This window comes from Vanellus vanellus (genome assembly GCF_965231255.1).
Source record: "Vanellus vanellus genome assembly, chromosome: Z".
NCBI lineage: Eukaryota > Metazoa > Chordata > Aves > Charadriiformes > Charadriidae > Vanellus > Vanellus vanellus.
In genome coordinates, this window is record NC_138908.1 from 7029501 (window position 1) to 7046142 (window position 16642).

Sequence of the window (16642 nt, forward strand, 5' to 3'; positions counted from 1 at the left end):
ACTTTAAGCATAAATGGTACCTTCTCACCATACTTTAAAATCTTAGGAGAAATATATAAAAGTTAAGATATAATTTCTATTATGTGATAACAACGACTGTGTTTTAAAACGCTGTACTTAAAGAAAATGAATCTGAAAGCCAAAAAGAAAAGAAAAACTTGGATGCTCTCCTTCAGTAAAGAGGTATTTTTTCTTCTGATTTAGGATCTTATATCAACCAACTTGCAATGCAACAATATAAAGACAGCATTATGCTCTTGATGTTTGGTTTGTAACTGCCCTTTCATTGCCTGGCAAACATGAAACAAGCACTGATGTTGTCAGCAAAACTTGCAAATGGAAAATAATTCCAAATAAGATTTAGTTTGTTAAAGCAAGAACGGTGGAGTACGGTTTTATGTGATAGCACGTTACAGTATTGACATTACGAATAAAGAACCAAATCCTTCTGCAGGTCTGTGCAGGAGAGCTCAGAAATAAGGATTCATTTGTGCACTTGCAAATGTGATCACAATCTGTCATTTGATCCTCCTGCCTAACAGAAAAGCATGACATGCTTTCAAGGGCTGTAACATCTTCCATATTTGTGATGGAGCACTTCCAAAGGTGAAGGAATTCAGAGGTTAACTTCCTCCCCACTGCCCCAGCAGGCTGGGGAGGTTTGCTTGGATTAGTAATCTTTTGCTAAGTGACACAATACTGGAAAACATTTTGGGCAGGACCCCAATGTACCATCAGCTTAAGATAAAGCCTTTCACACCGTGTAGGATCTAGCCTTCCGTCAGTACAAATTACTGAAGAGGCCTCATAAAAAGAAACATCTATATTTGTGAACTGGATTACGATACTACCTCTACATCTGCCTACTTTTGACAGGCTGACGAGAAGTGAAACTCATTAACCAAGAAAATTGACTGAAAGCTTGATTAGCAGCTGGAAAAAGACTGAAAATGAAGTTCAAAGCCCAAGAACTACGCAGGGACACTGAAAAAAATAATCAGCAAAATGGAAATTATTATAATTTGGCTTTTGTAATGTTCCAGGTAAATGGGGAGATCTAATACCTTTTTATCTAACCAAAGAATTAGCACTGCCACTGTATTTTTAACTAAAGAAAGGATTAAAAAACATATTCCAGTATCAAGCAATATCACATTTGATTTCTGAAGTCACCACGTGATCAGAGAGAAACACGGATCTTTAATTGTCAAATGCACCTCACGGTACGGGAAGGCAGGTCACACGCCGAGCAATGCTGTGACCTATAGTGCAAAGCTGTTGTTTGCAATACAATTCACATATACTTAATGCAAAAAGAAAAATGGGGACAGAGACTGAGGGAATGGATGTTCCATTTGGTGAGCCTTAACATATGACTAATTATGTTATAGCCAAGAAGAAGTGCCACTCTTCAGATTCAGCTCTGACTTGATTCCGTAAGCTTATTAGAATGCTTAGCACAGTACCAAACCCATAATGTTGCTCTGTTTTTTCTAAAAACAAGAATATCAATATCCTCTTAGTCCTTCCCAGGCACACGGGACTCAGTTATTCACACACTGAGGATTACTCAGCCCAAGGCCTCTCTATTCTCCTTTGCAATCATTTGCCTCCGTAGTTTTTCCTTCCACAATCAATACTAAAAAGAGTGAAACTGTATTTCAGGCAAACACAGCCAGACTCTCAAAATCAAACCGACTAAATACAATGGGGAAAGGGCATTGTTCATATACTAGACTCTAAAAGAAAACAGATGAGCAGAGTTCAACATTTTTCTAGAACTTTCTAAAAAAAATTTTTTTTTTTTTTGTTGCTATTAAAACAGGATTGTAAGTTTAAACATTCCCAGCTGGCATCAAGCCACAACCTTATATTTCAAAATAAGATAATTCTCTTGCTGATTTAAACAGAAATCTTTGCTAATCGTGGGAAATGTCTTCGTACTCTACTTGTGTCCGTGTCTCTTTAACCAGTTTATTATCCATTGGGTATTACAGATAAAAATGGAAAATAAGAATTTTCCAATCTAACTTACCATAGATCTTAAAAAAAGATCAGTTTTTGAAGAAAATACCACCAATTATATTGCAGCTCCAAAGTAATTCTATGCATAACTAAGCACCTGCCAGATAATGTGAAAATATTTCCAAAGTTCGAGAGTGACGTAAGAAGAAAAAAACTTTCACTGTGTTACAAATTCTGACCCTTTGTATTTACAAGTGAATTCTTTTTTCTCCCTATTGATCTTACTTTCAAAAGAAATCTATTCTGTTCTATTAAAAATGGCATTGCGAATTAATTTCCACTGAAATTACAAAGACAGAATCACAGGATGGAGAGGTTGGAAGCGACCCCTGTAGATTGCCTAGCCCAGCCTCCCTCCTCAGCCACAGCAGGTTGTCCAGGGCAACGATCAGTCAGTTTTTGAGTATTTCCAGAGATGGAGACTCCACAACCTCTCTGGGCAACCTGTTGCTGTGTTTCACCACCCTCACCATGAAGAAAGACACTCATAATGCTAAGACTTTCTGTGACACAACTTAGCTGAAGCCGTCCCTCTTAGTCTTTGCCTGCAGGTTTATACGGTATCACATAGAACATCGTTCCAGTAGGCTTCAACCTATTTGCCTAAAGTTATCCAAGTCAATTATAGAAAATAATTTTACAATTGTCCCTTTAGAGGTGTATTAGAATCAATAAGTTATTGGGCCTGACAATATAATCATTCACATCTATTCGAAGTTGGGTAAAAGTACTGTAAATGACTATACAGAATGCAACACAATGGTACTTGGTCTGAAATACGAAACTGCACAAGAACACAAACCCAAACCACAAACCCTCTGACATCTGTAGACAGAAAAACATTTCAATACATTTGAAAACTGCTTACTTTTCCTCCGCTGGCAGGTCTGTCTCATAAGCAGCCATCTTAGCTCCTGTCCCAGCAGGCATTGCCGTCCTTTGTCTTCGCTTTCTTCTTGGAGCGGTATCAATGACATCTGGGCTACACAGAAGGGAATCCCTTTGTTCAGATACTGCCAAAAGGAAAAAGACCAAAGCTGAAAAGAACTTGAAGTATTACAAGACATTCTTAAACTATTTTTTGTTTATTATGATTAAATCTCTATGCTGTTAATATGGGCTCAGATTTGACAGCAGTTGGTGTCAAAACAGTGAGATGACATAAAGGGAAATTCAAGAAGACCAAATTAAAACTAGAAAAATAAGCTTCCCTCGACATGTCTTTGTAGTCAGTGGAGAGAAAGATGGGCAGTTACAAACCAGAAACACACGGACGGTCTCCTCATTCCTCCTTGTAGACTCTACAACAACTAGAGGGGTAGCCCATTTTCACCTACCTGAAGTTAGTCTTTGTCACCCACAGAATAATTGAGAAAGATGTGCACGTGCACAGGGAAAGGAGCTTGAGTGTTCTGCATGACTCTGTTCCAGCTCTTGGTTTGCAGTATGGACAGAAATACCCGCCCAGAACAAAAAAGAATTAAATAATTTTCAATATTCATTAGGATAAACCCTTGAGAGAAGCTTATTGCTGTACTTTGTAATGAACTAGTCATTCAGCTGCCATGGACCTCCAGGCAGTAAATCCTTATGGGTTCTGCTGGAGACTCCCTGAAGACCACAGGCAGAAAGACTGATGGACAGCCCGATGTCTGTTCAGTGAGGCAAGAAATCATCTATCTGGAGCACACCCATGCGTAAAAAGTGGTGACACCAGCTTACTGCTCTACCCCTGGAAGAGGTGTCCCTGGTTCAGACTAAACCTCTCTAAGTGACAAAGCATAGCTGCAGTCTGAAGGAAAACAGGGAGGATTCCTAACACCTCGCAACCCAAAACTGGATAACCCGTCTGGGTTTCCACTGACTCCTCTGCTGAAGGTAAGTAAAGTAAGCTCTGTCCAGGTTCGTTTGCCTATAATTTTAATTTCCATCATCACTGCATAAACTACGATTTCACACCTGGTTCACACTTACCATGTAAATTCATAAAAGATGCATTATCTACACTTTGCTTTGTCTCTGCTTTGACAGTTATCTGCTTAAAGCTCAAATGTCAAGACAACTGGATATTTCCTTAAGTTAAATCCCTCCCTTCCCTTGCTGTTAATGCACTCAGAAGATATGTAGACATTTTTATTCCAGCTATCAACATTCTGTAGCATGCTTTTACTTGGTATGCCTGCTTTAGAAATAAAATCTTTAATTACTTTGAATTTCCAAGATAATGATATCCAGAACAGAACACATTTCAACTGAAATATATTAAATAAGAATGTGGTGACTGAGGCTGATGCTATTATGGTAACTTCCCTGACTATTACTTTCTGTGTGTTTTAGGAAGGTTTAATCTTCACGTGGATGAAAGACACCATAATTTGAGATTGAATAGTGAAGGTTTTCACAGAAGGTAAATAATGGCTCCTATTTCTTCATTCCTTTCACAGTTGTTATACTCGTCTACTGAAAATGAAACAGGAAGAAAACATGCAACGCGCAAGTAACATTTTCACAGTTTCTCAAAAAGATGTGTTTCTGACCAAGAACACTGCTAAAATAAACACATAAACAGAGGGTCCCTAGAGCCAGTGCAACCACTGCTTATAATGAAGCACATGCTTAAACATCACAACCTCTTAGCTTTTACCCGCATGCACTACACTATATCACGGATCTACAGATCTTTGTAGGGTGACAACAGGTATGAGCTGACGTGTTTCCAAGGCATGAGCTCATTAGCAAGTTTCAAAGTCCAGTACAGACAAGATACCTTGCCTATAATAAATGCTGAAAAGGGTTAAACTACAGTCGAATTCTCCACACTAAACTTTAACTAGCTATGCATACTTTTCCAGTGCTAACAGTTGAAAATATGTTCGTGATTGTTAACTACTATTTTCTGGCAGCACGTTCAGGTTAGTCTAACATTTACACAAATACTATTTTATATATTCGAACATCACTTCCTAAAGTCCTTCTTAATTAACACACATAAAATAGTTTATTGTCAAGACCCAAACTAACTTGAATAGTTTTACTATCATAGCTCTTATCCTTCCTTGTTGCTGTTCTCGTCCCACGCTCCCTGCTTTTGCCAAAAAAGTAGATCCAGAGGTTAGCTACATATACAAAACCTACATAATGCTGATGTTAAATAAATAATGTCTCTGTGCTTTTGACTTGTGTAATATCCAATGGTGCTCATGGCCCTCAAGCTCAGCATGGTTTACTGTTTAGACACAAATCCTGTTTGTCTTCTACAACAGTGCCACTGGTACTTGAGTGAGAAAAATGGAAGAGAAATGTTCCTCTTGGCAACATATTGCATTTGTGCTAACTTCAGGCTGGGAAAAGGTTTCATTTTTTTTGCTAAGCATTTCAATCTAATCTTTCCCATGAAAAAAAATTTTGCTCTTATGACCTATTAAAACCAAGCAGAATAAAAAATTTTGACCTGAGTGATTCAACTAAACCTCTGCAATGAAGTTCACAATTTCTATTGTGAGAACGTTTCTTTTAATAATGCCAAGAAGAAGCCTTCTTATTCAGACAGCCTAGAATGCAATCTTATGAATAGTAGTAGACCGGCAGACTGGTTGATTGCTATAGGCTTGGGTTTTTTTGTTTTCTTTGTTTGTTTCTTTTAAGCCAAAGTACCTTTTATGGTCGAACTGCTAATGAAAAGATGGCATAGACTTGAAGCTCAAAGTATCATGCCTCACCATAAGACTTTAAACACGCACCCACTACTGCTGCCCAAAAATAATTCCCATTAATGAATTCATTTATAGTATTTGACTAAAAGCCAAAGAAAGCTTCAGCAAAACATTATTCATTGCTGGACACAAAATCATTTGGAAAAATGAGAGACTGTCTTGATCATAAACCTAGTTTTTCATTCTGAAACCTTTTCTGTCTAAATTTCATCACCATTTTGAGGAAGGAAAGTTCCTTGACTTCTCATGAAATTAAATTTCTTACTTTGATATTATGCAATAGAATATGAATGTTTGTTGTACCTTTGAGAAGAACAGTACCAATTTAATTAGAGACAAGAGTATTGCTTTATGAAAGGCAGTTAATTAAACCACCCAAAACAACAAATGTTGATCAAGAAAAGGAAATGGTCCCAAAAGATAACATACCTTCTGCAGGTGAATAACTGCAAGAAACAAGATTGATAAGAGAGCAAGAAAGGGAATCGTAGTTCAGGTACTAAAAGAATATTTGCACTAAGAATATTAAATGCTTTAAGTAAAAACTCCTGATGTACTTTTTTGTTGTTTGTTTTGAAGAGCAATGTTATTTGGTGCACAGAGGGAGTTTTCAAATAAGAAAGGATATTCTAGAAAATCACAGAATCACAGAATCACAGAATCATCAGAGTTGGAAGGGACCTCTAGAGATCATCTAGCCCAACTCCCCTGCCAAAGCAGGATTGCCCAGAGCACATTACTCAGGACTGCATCCAGGCGGGTCTTGAAAATCTCCAGAGAAGGGGACTCCACAACCTCCCTGGGCAGCCTGTGCCAGTGCTCTGTCACCCTCACCGTAAAGAAGTGTTTCCGTGTATTTGAACGGAACTTCCTGTATTCTAACTTGTGCCCATTGCCCCTCGTCCTGTCACTGGGAACCAATGAAAAGAGCCTGGCTCCATCCTCCTTCAACCCACCCTTTGGATACTTGTATGCCATAATAAGGTCTCCCCTCAGCCTTCTCTTCTCCAGGCTAAAGAGTCCCAGCTCTCTCAGCCTTTCCTCATAAGGCAGATGCTCCAAGCCCTTCGCTGGACTCGCTCCAGCAGATCCCTGTCCCTCTTGAACTGGGGAGCCCAAAACTGGACACAGTATTCCAGTTGTGGCCTCACCAGTGCAGAGTAGAGGGGGAGAATGACCTCCTTCAACCTACTGGCCACACTCTTACCTATGCAGCCCAGGATTCCATTGACCTTTTTCGCGACAAGGGCACATTGCTGGGCCATGCATAATTTACTGTCTACCACGACCCCCAGATCCTTCTCCTCCGAGCTACTTCCCAGCAGGTCCGTCCCTAACCTGTACTGGTGCCTAGCATTCTTCCTCCCCAGGTGCAGGACCTTGCACTTGCTTTTGTTGAACCTCATTAGGTTCTTCTCTGCCCAGCTCTCCAGTCTGTCCAGGTCACGCTGGATGGCAGCACGGCCCTCTGGGGTGTCAGCCACCCCTCCCAGTTTGGTATCATCAGCGAACTTGCTGAGGATGCACTCTGTCCCCTCATCCAGGTCATTAATGAATATATTGAACAAAATGGGACCTAGTATTGACCCCTGGGGGACCCCACTGGTTACAGGCCTCCAACTAGACTCTGTGCCGCTGATCACAACCCTCTGAGTTCTGTCCCGCAGCCAACTCTCAATCCACCTCACTGTCACCTCATCTAGCCCATACTTCCTCAGCTTCCTAATGAGGATGTCATGGGAGACAGTGTCAAAAGCCTTGCTAAAGTCAAGGTAGATGACATCTATAATAATATAAACTGAAAACTAAAAATAGCTTTCACTGGTTTGAAAGAGTCAGGATGAAATTAAATCAATACACTGGGGGGCTGGAAACAGAAGATGCCTTTACTCAAATACAGAAAAATGCCAGGACCCATTCTCAAGACATTTGGTACACCACACCTTGCATCACCACGCAGAACAGCACTGCCTCTTCCAAGCTCTCTGCTGGGAGCAGTCTCTGGCCAGCCAGACTCTGCCGGGGCAACCGCCGGGTCGAGCTGCTAGAGAGCAAAGTCACTGCGAGGAATGTGCTAGCAATGAAAGGGGGCAGACAGCTTCACTCAGCTGCCAGCATCAAGGTCAGATCCTGGCTTCGTTCAGTGTACTAACACAGCACCACGATCCCTGAAAACTGCAGGAATTTTAAAATTAGCTTCTGTAACTTGGTTAAAGACAGGCAGTCCAGTTATATTTTAAAATAGACTTTTGCATTACTTTATTTTGATATACAGAGGTCAATTACTTAAAAAGAAATACCTTCTGATCTATAATATTCACTTTTCAGTCTGAAAAAAAATTGCTACCCACCTTCATTCTCTGTATATCATGATTTGTAAGGAAAATTCTACAGCTCTGACTTGTCTAATTAGTAATGACAGTGCTGTACTCACTGACAAAACAGAATCTGGCTCCTCTCAGTACAAGCCCTATTCTCAATAAAGGACTAAAACCAGTACTAAAAGCTTAGCTTTGCCATAAAAAATATACAGGGAGCAAGGCAAGCAAAGAATGAGGAGAAGCATTCCAAATTTGAGCGCTCTGTTTCATAGAATCATAGAATCATAGAATTGTCTAGGTTGGAAGAGACCCTTGGGATCATCCAGTCCAACCATCTACCCTACTCTACAAAGTTCTCCCCTACACCAGATCCCCCAACACCGCATCTAAACGTCTCTTAAACACATCCAGGGATGGTGACTCAACCACCTCCCTGGGCAGTCTATTCCAATGCCCGACCACTCTTTCTGTGAAAAATTCTTTCCTAATGTTCAGTCTAAACCTACCCTGTTGGAGCTTGAAGCCATTCCTCTTGTTCTGTCATTAATTACCTGTGAGAAGAGACCAGCACCAACCTCTCTACAGTGTCCTTTCAAATAGTTGTAGAGAGTGATGAGGTCTCCCCTCAGCCTCCTCCTCCTCAAACTAAACAGTCACAGCTCCTTCAACCCCTCTTCATATGATTTGTCTGCTAGGCCCTTCACCAGCTTCGTTGCCCTCCTCTGCACTCGCTCCAGCACCTCCATATCTCTCTTGTATTGAGGTGCCCAAAACTGGACACAATACTCGAGGTGTGGCCTCACCAGTGCTGAGTACAGGGGCACAATCCCCTCCCTACTTCTGCTGGCCACGCTATTTCTAATCCAAGCCAGGATGCCGTTGGCTTTCTTGGCCACCTGGGCACACTGCCGGCTCATATTCAGCCGCTTGTCAATTAGAACCCCCAGGTCTCTTTCTGCCAGGCAGCTTTCCAGCCACACCTCCCCAAGCCTGTAGCGCTGCACGGGGTTATTGTGGCCCAAGTGCAGGACCTGGCACTTGCCCTTGTTGAAACTCATACCATGGATGTTGGCCCAATGATCCAATCTATCTAAGTCTCTCTGTAGAGCTTCCCTATCCTCCTGGGAATCAACACTCCTGCTTAACTTGGTGTCATCTGCAAACTGGCTGATGATACACCCTACGTCCTTATCGAGATCACCAATAAAGACGTTGAACAGAAATGGTCCCAACACTGAGCCCTGAGGCACACCACTTGTGACCGGCCGCCAGCTGGATTTAAATCCATTGAGCACCACTCTTTGGGACCTTCCAGTCAGCCAGTGCTTGATCCAGCGGATCGTATGCTCATCCAGGCCGTGCGAAGCCAGTACTTCCACGAAAATTGTATGGGGGACAGTATCGAATGCTTTTTGAAAGTCCAGGTATACAATACCAACAGCCTTTCCCTCCTCCAATATTCTGGTTATCTTGTCATAGAAGGAGATCAGGTTCGTCTGGCAGGACCTGCCTTCCATAAACCCATGCTGACATGTTTCCCTACAATGACCTAGTTTCACACAGACAGAACACATACTCTCTCTGTCCAAATTCCTGAAAAGTGTACTCCGAGCAAGAAGAACAGTAGTAGCTCATGAGATTTTGCATATAGGAAACACAGTCACAGACATAACTTCACTTCTGTTCACCTTCTTAAGCATAGATTTAAGATATAACAAAGGAATCCCAAACTTGAACACTTCTATTAAATTCATTCCTCAGTTAAACTGTCCCGTGTAGATCCAGATTAAAACCACGTACTCAAATAGTATTTTGCAAATTGCTGACTTTTGTATTGATGACTTTGAATGCAACGTGGGTGAAAGCAGAACCTGGACCTTGCTATTTATAGTTGAAAGACCACATCAGTGTTCTCATTTGCTTATATTTCTACCCTATTGGTAACTAGCCTCAAGTGTATCACACGCTTTTTGTTATCTTAAATACTGATCATTTGTTTCCCTTGATAAAATATTTTGTTCTCTCTCAGTGTTTGTATCCCTCAGCATGCTAAGTTACATTAGAATGGGATGTGTCCTTTGCAAACATAGTCCTACAGCCATACACCCCATGACATTAGTCCCACTGCTTATAACGCACAGGATTGATCCTAGGTATACCAGTCACTCCAGAAAAGGAAACACTGCAAAGGAAAACATAGTTGAACACGGTACCGTTATTAGATTTATGTCATTGAATTATCAAGACACAACATGATCATTTTAAAACCAATCATCAGTGTCAAACGGATTCAAGGAACATTCACGTTTCTGGCATGTACCACCAAATAAAACGTATTTAGCAGCGTTGCTCACAATAAAGAATTTGCAGTTATAAAAAAAAATGCATGTTATTTTTCGATTGGAATGGAACAGGAAAGATTTATAAAGGATATAGGCATTTATCCTCAAGAAAAGGACCGGCCTTTATTTAAAATCATCTCCTATGCTGAGGATTTTATCAACAGTAGCACAAAAGTCTGTCAATTTTAATTTCTGTTCTCAATGAAAATTTACCTGATTCCTTATTTTTTTGTCAGAGTAGTAAGGACTGATGAAAATTTGTTCAGATTTTCACATGCTCATGCTATCATAGGTCCCCTAAATTCCTCTCAGAGACCTCCTGTTAACAGAACAGAATTTCCTGGTGGAATTTTGCTTAAGTCCAGGCAGCATGTGTTGCTCCATAGAGTTACTCAGCTGAACTACCAAGCTCTGCTGTCACTCTTCAACGAAGCAGACGATTTAACTTAAAATCAGGCCTTTGCTCAAGGATCGTGCCACTTTCTCTAGGGTGGTTTCTTTGCGAAACAACCAGGCTGTGCACACAGTTACTGCCTCTCCCGCTTCTGCCCTTGCACGGCACCGGTAGCAGATAAACTAGACTGAAAGAGGACAAAGTGGTCACAAAACGATCACCTGCAGAGTACCAGGACCGCCTGTGACAGCTGCTCCCCAAGCCACAAAAGAACAAAAAAAAAAAAAAAAAGGGAGCAGAACTCATCACTTCAATCCTTGTCTATAGTGTAACTTCAGTAATTACGGCGTTTCTCAATCTCAGCCTAATTCCTAAGGGATCACCATAGCTGATAATAATTAGCATCTCTTTGACATTCTCAGCAGAGAGTCTCCTAAATGAATGGGTATGGAAATTAATGTGTCTCACTGATGTAGGCAATTCCTGCGAAGTAGGATTAAGTCATTCTTGACAGGCAATTTAGGAAACACCACTTCCACCTATGCTAAAGTTATCCTGTATATACACATTCTGGCCCTAGTCAAGCATTTTTCATAAGAAATAGATCCATTTAGATCAATCAGAGATCCAAAATTAAGCATCGGTATTTACGGTTCACACATACGCTTCAGTGAAAGTAACAGGAATATGTCACTATTTTAATTTTAGGAAAACAGTAAGAACGATTCTCCATTCCCTTTGTTCTGTTCTACTTTATATTTAATTCTTTGTATAAATTTGGGTTTACTGTACCGTAATCCCCTGGGGCCTAAAGGCAGTTGAGACTGCAGCTCTATAAATTCCCTGTCAGTTAGTTATTAACGTTTATTTTTATAAAGAATAACTCCATGGGAAGTGTTTATGAAGACACATTTTAAAACAACTCCAGCAAAAAGTTTAGATCCAGCTCTACAAAATTTATAAATTGTATCCAGTTCAGTAAGGAAGTTTACATTTCACCCTCCTAGACTGTATTACTTCTGACAAGCGTCCTAAGCCTCAACATGTGGACTTCTCTATTTGCAAAGCCTGTTCTTTTCCTGATGTCACCCTTTTTTAAAAGCTTTTAAAATACAATTCCTTTCTTTAGTTAAAAAAAAAAAAAAAAAAAAAAAAGAGCTTATTTCAAACCTGCAGGGAAACTTATCAAGTTATAATAAAAGTCTGATTAACATACGGTTTCCTTCTCAATGCTTATTTATTGCAGACAACTCAGGTGCTCATCTGGTACCAGTTCAATTTGTTTTGAAACTAGATGGCAAAAGAACCCCAGGGTAATTTTGACAAGCAAATAATAAGTTTGGTCAGGAAGCATGAAAAAGTCTCTTTTCATATATCAAAATATCAGAGGGGAAAAAAAAAATGTGTTTTTACAAATATCTGCAGAGACTCTGAAAGAGCTCATTAATTTTAATCATCAAAACCATGATTTCTAATAGAAATCCCTCTTTTAAAATTACTTTGATATGGGATATTTCAATGAACCGTATGTACTTCACCAGATGAGATATTAATTTCAATAATCTGTAATAATGTGTGTTGCTAAAAATACTTCAGTAATGCCATTATTCTAAGAAAGTCACTCGCTGTAAACATTGTCAAAGGCTGTGATTTATCAGTAACCCAGCAATCTGGAAAGTCCTCACAGTATGCAGCTGTATACTATATATTCGGCAGTGTCTCCAGCCCCTAAAAATTAGTTCCTGCCTTACAATACAATACAAAAGGAAAGCTTTATAATGTGCTCAAAAGTTTCCTGACATGGGTCAAGTAGCGGCTGCATTATGAAGCAGTGAAAGCTAAGAGATTGCAATTTTGGTATCTGAAACCTGCTAACAATCGGAGTTGCTTTCCCTGCTTCATTCTTTATGGGTGCTTGACAGAAGCAACGGCAGCGCTGGCGACTCAGATGCTGTGGTGGCTTTTGACTTGCCAAAGGCTGTTTGGTGATGATTTAGGCTGCTCAGCAACAGCACGCTCCAGATTTTCAGTGATCCACTGAAAGCCCAGATTTATTACCTACAGTTTTAGAAATCCTTTTCCACCTCTGACCCTCAAATCTTTTAGACACTCTGTGTTAATGTTGCCCGATGAGGCTAATTTTTGCGTACCATGGTTGGACGTGCTGTCGTCTAGCACACCAGCACATCCGAGTTCAAGCAAGAGCGTTTAAAAAGTTGTCGTCTGAAAAGGTTTAGATGAGCTCACTGTCCCGGGTGTGACTGTTTGCTGGAGTCATTTTCTGGACTCCCTTGATGTCCTATTTGGATCATCTGTACCACCCAGGGTGGAGGTAGGAGGCTTCTGAACAGTGTCCCCAGGAGACATGAAACAGCATGCAGGTCAAGTAAACAAAACAACAAGACAGACAGATGGAAGAATTAAAAACACAGAGCTAAGAAAAGCCTTGGAAAAAATTTCTGGGCTGTGATCTTTCGATCCAATGTGAGGTAGTGGAGCCCAAACTCGTTTGTCACCAGGCATGTAAAACATATACCTCATGCCTGGAATTCCAACTGGCATCATTTTTGCTTTAGTAAATTTTTCTGGTGTCTACAGCTGATGTTGCTAAACCCACCCAGCCGATCCAGGCCCTGGCAGTGGCAGTGGTGGGCTTCCAAGCATCACCTCTAGGGTTACCCCGTATATCAGACGACACTTACCATTATGGCTAACGCTCGGCTGTGTGGATGTGGAGCCTGACATTGGAAATCAGTCCTAAAGAAGAGTTTGAATAATGGTAATTACATTACTTACCAGTTTCAAGTCAGTAAGAGATTATTTTGTTAACCTTTATGTAAAATGCTATTCACCTGTAATGCTGGGCAGAATGCGAAGATGAAGTAGCACAGCTATTTATGAGCACTTTGAAACCGGGCTTCTGAATGAATACTAACAGTAAGTCTCAAAGCCCTCGGGCACGCATTTGTAAGAAGTATGGCTTCGCCTGTGCTAACTTCTTCACTCAAAATCAGTTATCTCTTGGATGGCGAAATATATAACAGTGACTGAAAGGCTCTGTAAACAATAAAGCCTTTCGACTTTTTTCACTTATTTTTTATTTCTTTGGATAAAGTGCTGGGTTGCCCTTGTGCTTGAGTAATCTTTAGCTTATCTGGTCTGTCTCCTGGAAATGTACATAAAAGCCAGCTGGTTTAGAAGACCATCATCTCGACACATATATTTTACTCACTAAGAACCCTGCAGGGATCACGAGGCCAGAGAGATCTGCCTCTGTGCACTGAAGGTAGCCTTAAAACACAAGCGTGACCCACACTCGGGCCATAACCCACCCAGTGCCCCGAAGGTGCACCATACTGCTTTGAAATAGCTGGAGCTTGGACCATTATGCCATAAGAATGATTTCTTTCCCCATTAAACAAATTCTGAGGAAATCAATACAACTCAAGGGAAGCCACAGGCTGCAATAACACTGGGAAATGTATTTTTTCATAACGATGGCATTTTATGGTGGATAAATTACTAACCTGTACCCATAACTTTATTGTGTGGTATCTCCTAAGCTGCCTTAAGATTTTTTTCAACCATATTATAAAATCTATTTTTTGGGCTATAGACATTTCTACCTTAGGTTGAGCAAACGTTTCTGGTGGAAAAATCTGAAATGAAAGTCTATTTAAACAGGAACTTTGCCTGCCCGTGTTTCACTGTATATTAGTAAGGAAGTGCAATAATGTTTAAACAAATACTACATTCCGATCAGAAGCTATTTTGCTACTTATATCCTTTATATAGCAACACAAATATGTGGTCTTATCTGTTTTCTTTGAGAGACAAAAAGACAGATTTCAAGCTTTAAAATCATTTACTCTAAAAGTTAGAGACGCAAGCACCATATCCCTACATTAAGGTACGCAATTTTAACCTTGGAACACAAACCAGACACATTAAAACTGTCCTTACATGTGAACATACATAATTAATAACTGGATAGAGCCTAATAATTCAAAATTTCATCATCAAAGGAAAAATGTTGAGAAAGTGTTAAATGAGTGAAACGCAGCATGTCCTTCCATTTATACATTGGTTCTACACCACTAACAATCGCATTGGAAGCAGCCAAGGGTGCTTTTTACCTCCAGTTCCCCAATTTTAATTCTGTCTATGGTTGTGGTAACTACAAGTCACCATCACTAGTGGCTGTTTTGTAGTTAGTGTGAAATGATTTAATTTCATCACACTCTGAGGGAATATTTACTACTTGCCGACATTCGATTAAGACTTGGGTACCTAAGCATGGATAAAATCTTTTGGAATCTATAAGTAGAAGTTAAGTGTAACCGTTTTTTCCCAACCCCTCAATCTTCGGGCATCCCATATTACAAATAATTTTCTAAGGATCAAAATTATTCAACGCGCAGCGTCCTGCACTGCCTTCAGGGGGACACGGGATCTGTTCCTGATCCTACCACTGACCTTGACGAATATCCCTGCTTTGGTTCCTTGTGTGTAAACCATGAGTAATGTTTACTTGACTTTATAAAACATCTTGACACTGAGGAATGAAAAGGATCACACAAGCCAGGTCCAAAGGACAAAGGCACCTCTGTAAACATCAGAGCAGCTGATTATGATTCCTGTAGACACCAATTATGTGCACGTGCTCAGGGACGCCAGAGGATGGAGAGGGCAAGGACACTAAAGCCTCTGTGGATGAAGCGGTGAGTCTTGGGGCGGGTAGGCATGAGGAAAGGGCCAATTTTGTCAAGCAAGGCGCAGTCACAAATAACCTTGGGATCTACCAGCCCAGTGAGCCACTTCGATGGCCAATATGATTCTTCAGCGTCTGAAAGATTATAAAGTGTTATTATAATCTTCCAATCAATGTTGATAGAAAACACTTGAAAGAATAAAGCCTAATTAATACACTCAAGCAGTACTACTGACAGGATCAAAGGTCATGTCAATATTATAAACTGTGTAATTAAGAACAGAAATTTGGACACTCGTGGATCAAAACTGTGGGCTTTTTGTTTTGTTTTTTTAATTTTTACTTTTATTCAAAGTAAACCTTTTAAAGAGTAAACTCCTGCCCAAAGTATTCAACGTCTTGAATATTAAAGTGAAAAACTGGGAAGTTAGACGTGACTCCAGGAGACATCCTCAGAAAAGCCCACGCTTTGTTCCAGCACCCTCTGGGCTTCAGTGATGATTATCAAAAATTTTGGGTGAAGCCCATAGGATATAGTACAGCCTTCTTTTACATCTATTCCCCTTTCCTCTCTCCGCCTTTAGGAAAATTTGAGACAAACTGAGTGTACTGTGGTGACTGGCAAAAGGAGGTCATTGCCCAGAAAGGGACAATAGAAGGTCCTTGACATGATTATAACGCAGTCTGAATCCCTTCCTTCTGAAAGATCGTTTCACGAGAGGCTCGCGCCCTTTCCAAATAACCTTGCTACAGAAGGGATTTTTAGACTATGTATATTGTGCTTTTTGTATGAATATACCCTCTTCCCAAATTTAATATGCTTTAGATCTTATGTTTCTATTGTATATTTTTTAATTTTGTATAACCATCTGATACGCTTCCAAACTCTGGCGTGCGTTTTCTTACGTTTGCTGTCAAACAAGCAAGCTGACCTGAGGTATCAAATGTCATTCACCAGGAACAAAGTTCTATTTACACCATTAGCTTTCTGGACTCATGTATTTCTATTCAAATTAATATAAAACCCCTGCTAAATAAAAGACATACCATGAATATTATCCACAAATTGCTGTTAGCTACCTGCTTTTTTCATGCAGTGTTTCTAAAAGGCTTTTCATGCTGTGAATTTAAAGACA

The 16642-nt window shown here is 40.2% G+C and overlaps 1 protein-coding gene across 1 annotated transcript in view; it reads right to left on the bottom strand.

The window, feature by feature from the left end:
- XRCC4 (X-ray repair cross complementing 4) overlaps nucleotides 1-16642 on the bottom strand; it is a gene marked incomplete at its 5' end in the record, with an annotated part of 170681 nt that overhangs the window by 59637 nt on the left and 94402 nt on the right. The window contains one exon of the mRNA XM_082497939.1: nucleotides 2894-3038. Within this exon, the coding sequence (XP_082354065.1) occupies nucleotides 2894-3038 (145 nt within the window). The remainder of the gene's footprint in view (nucleotides 1-2893; nucleotides 3039-16642) is intronic.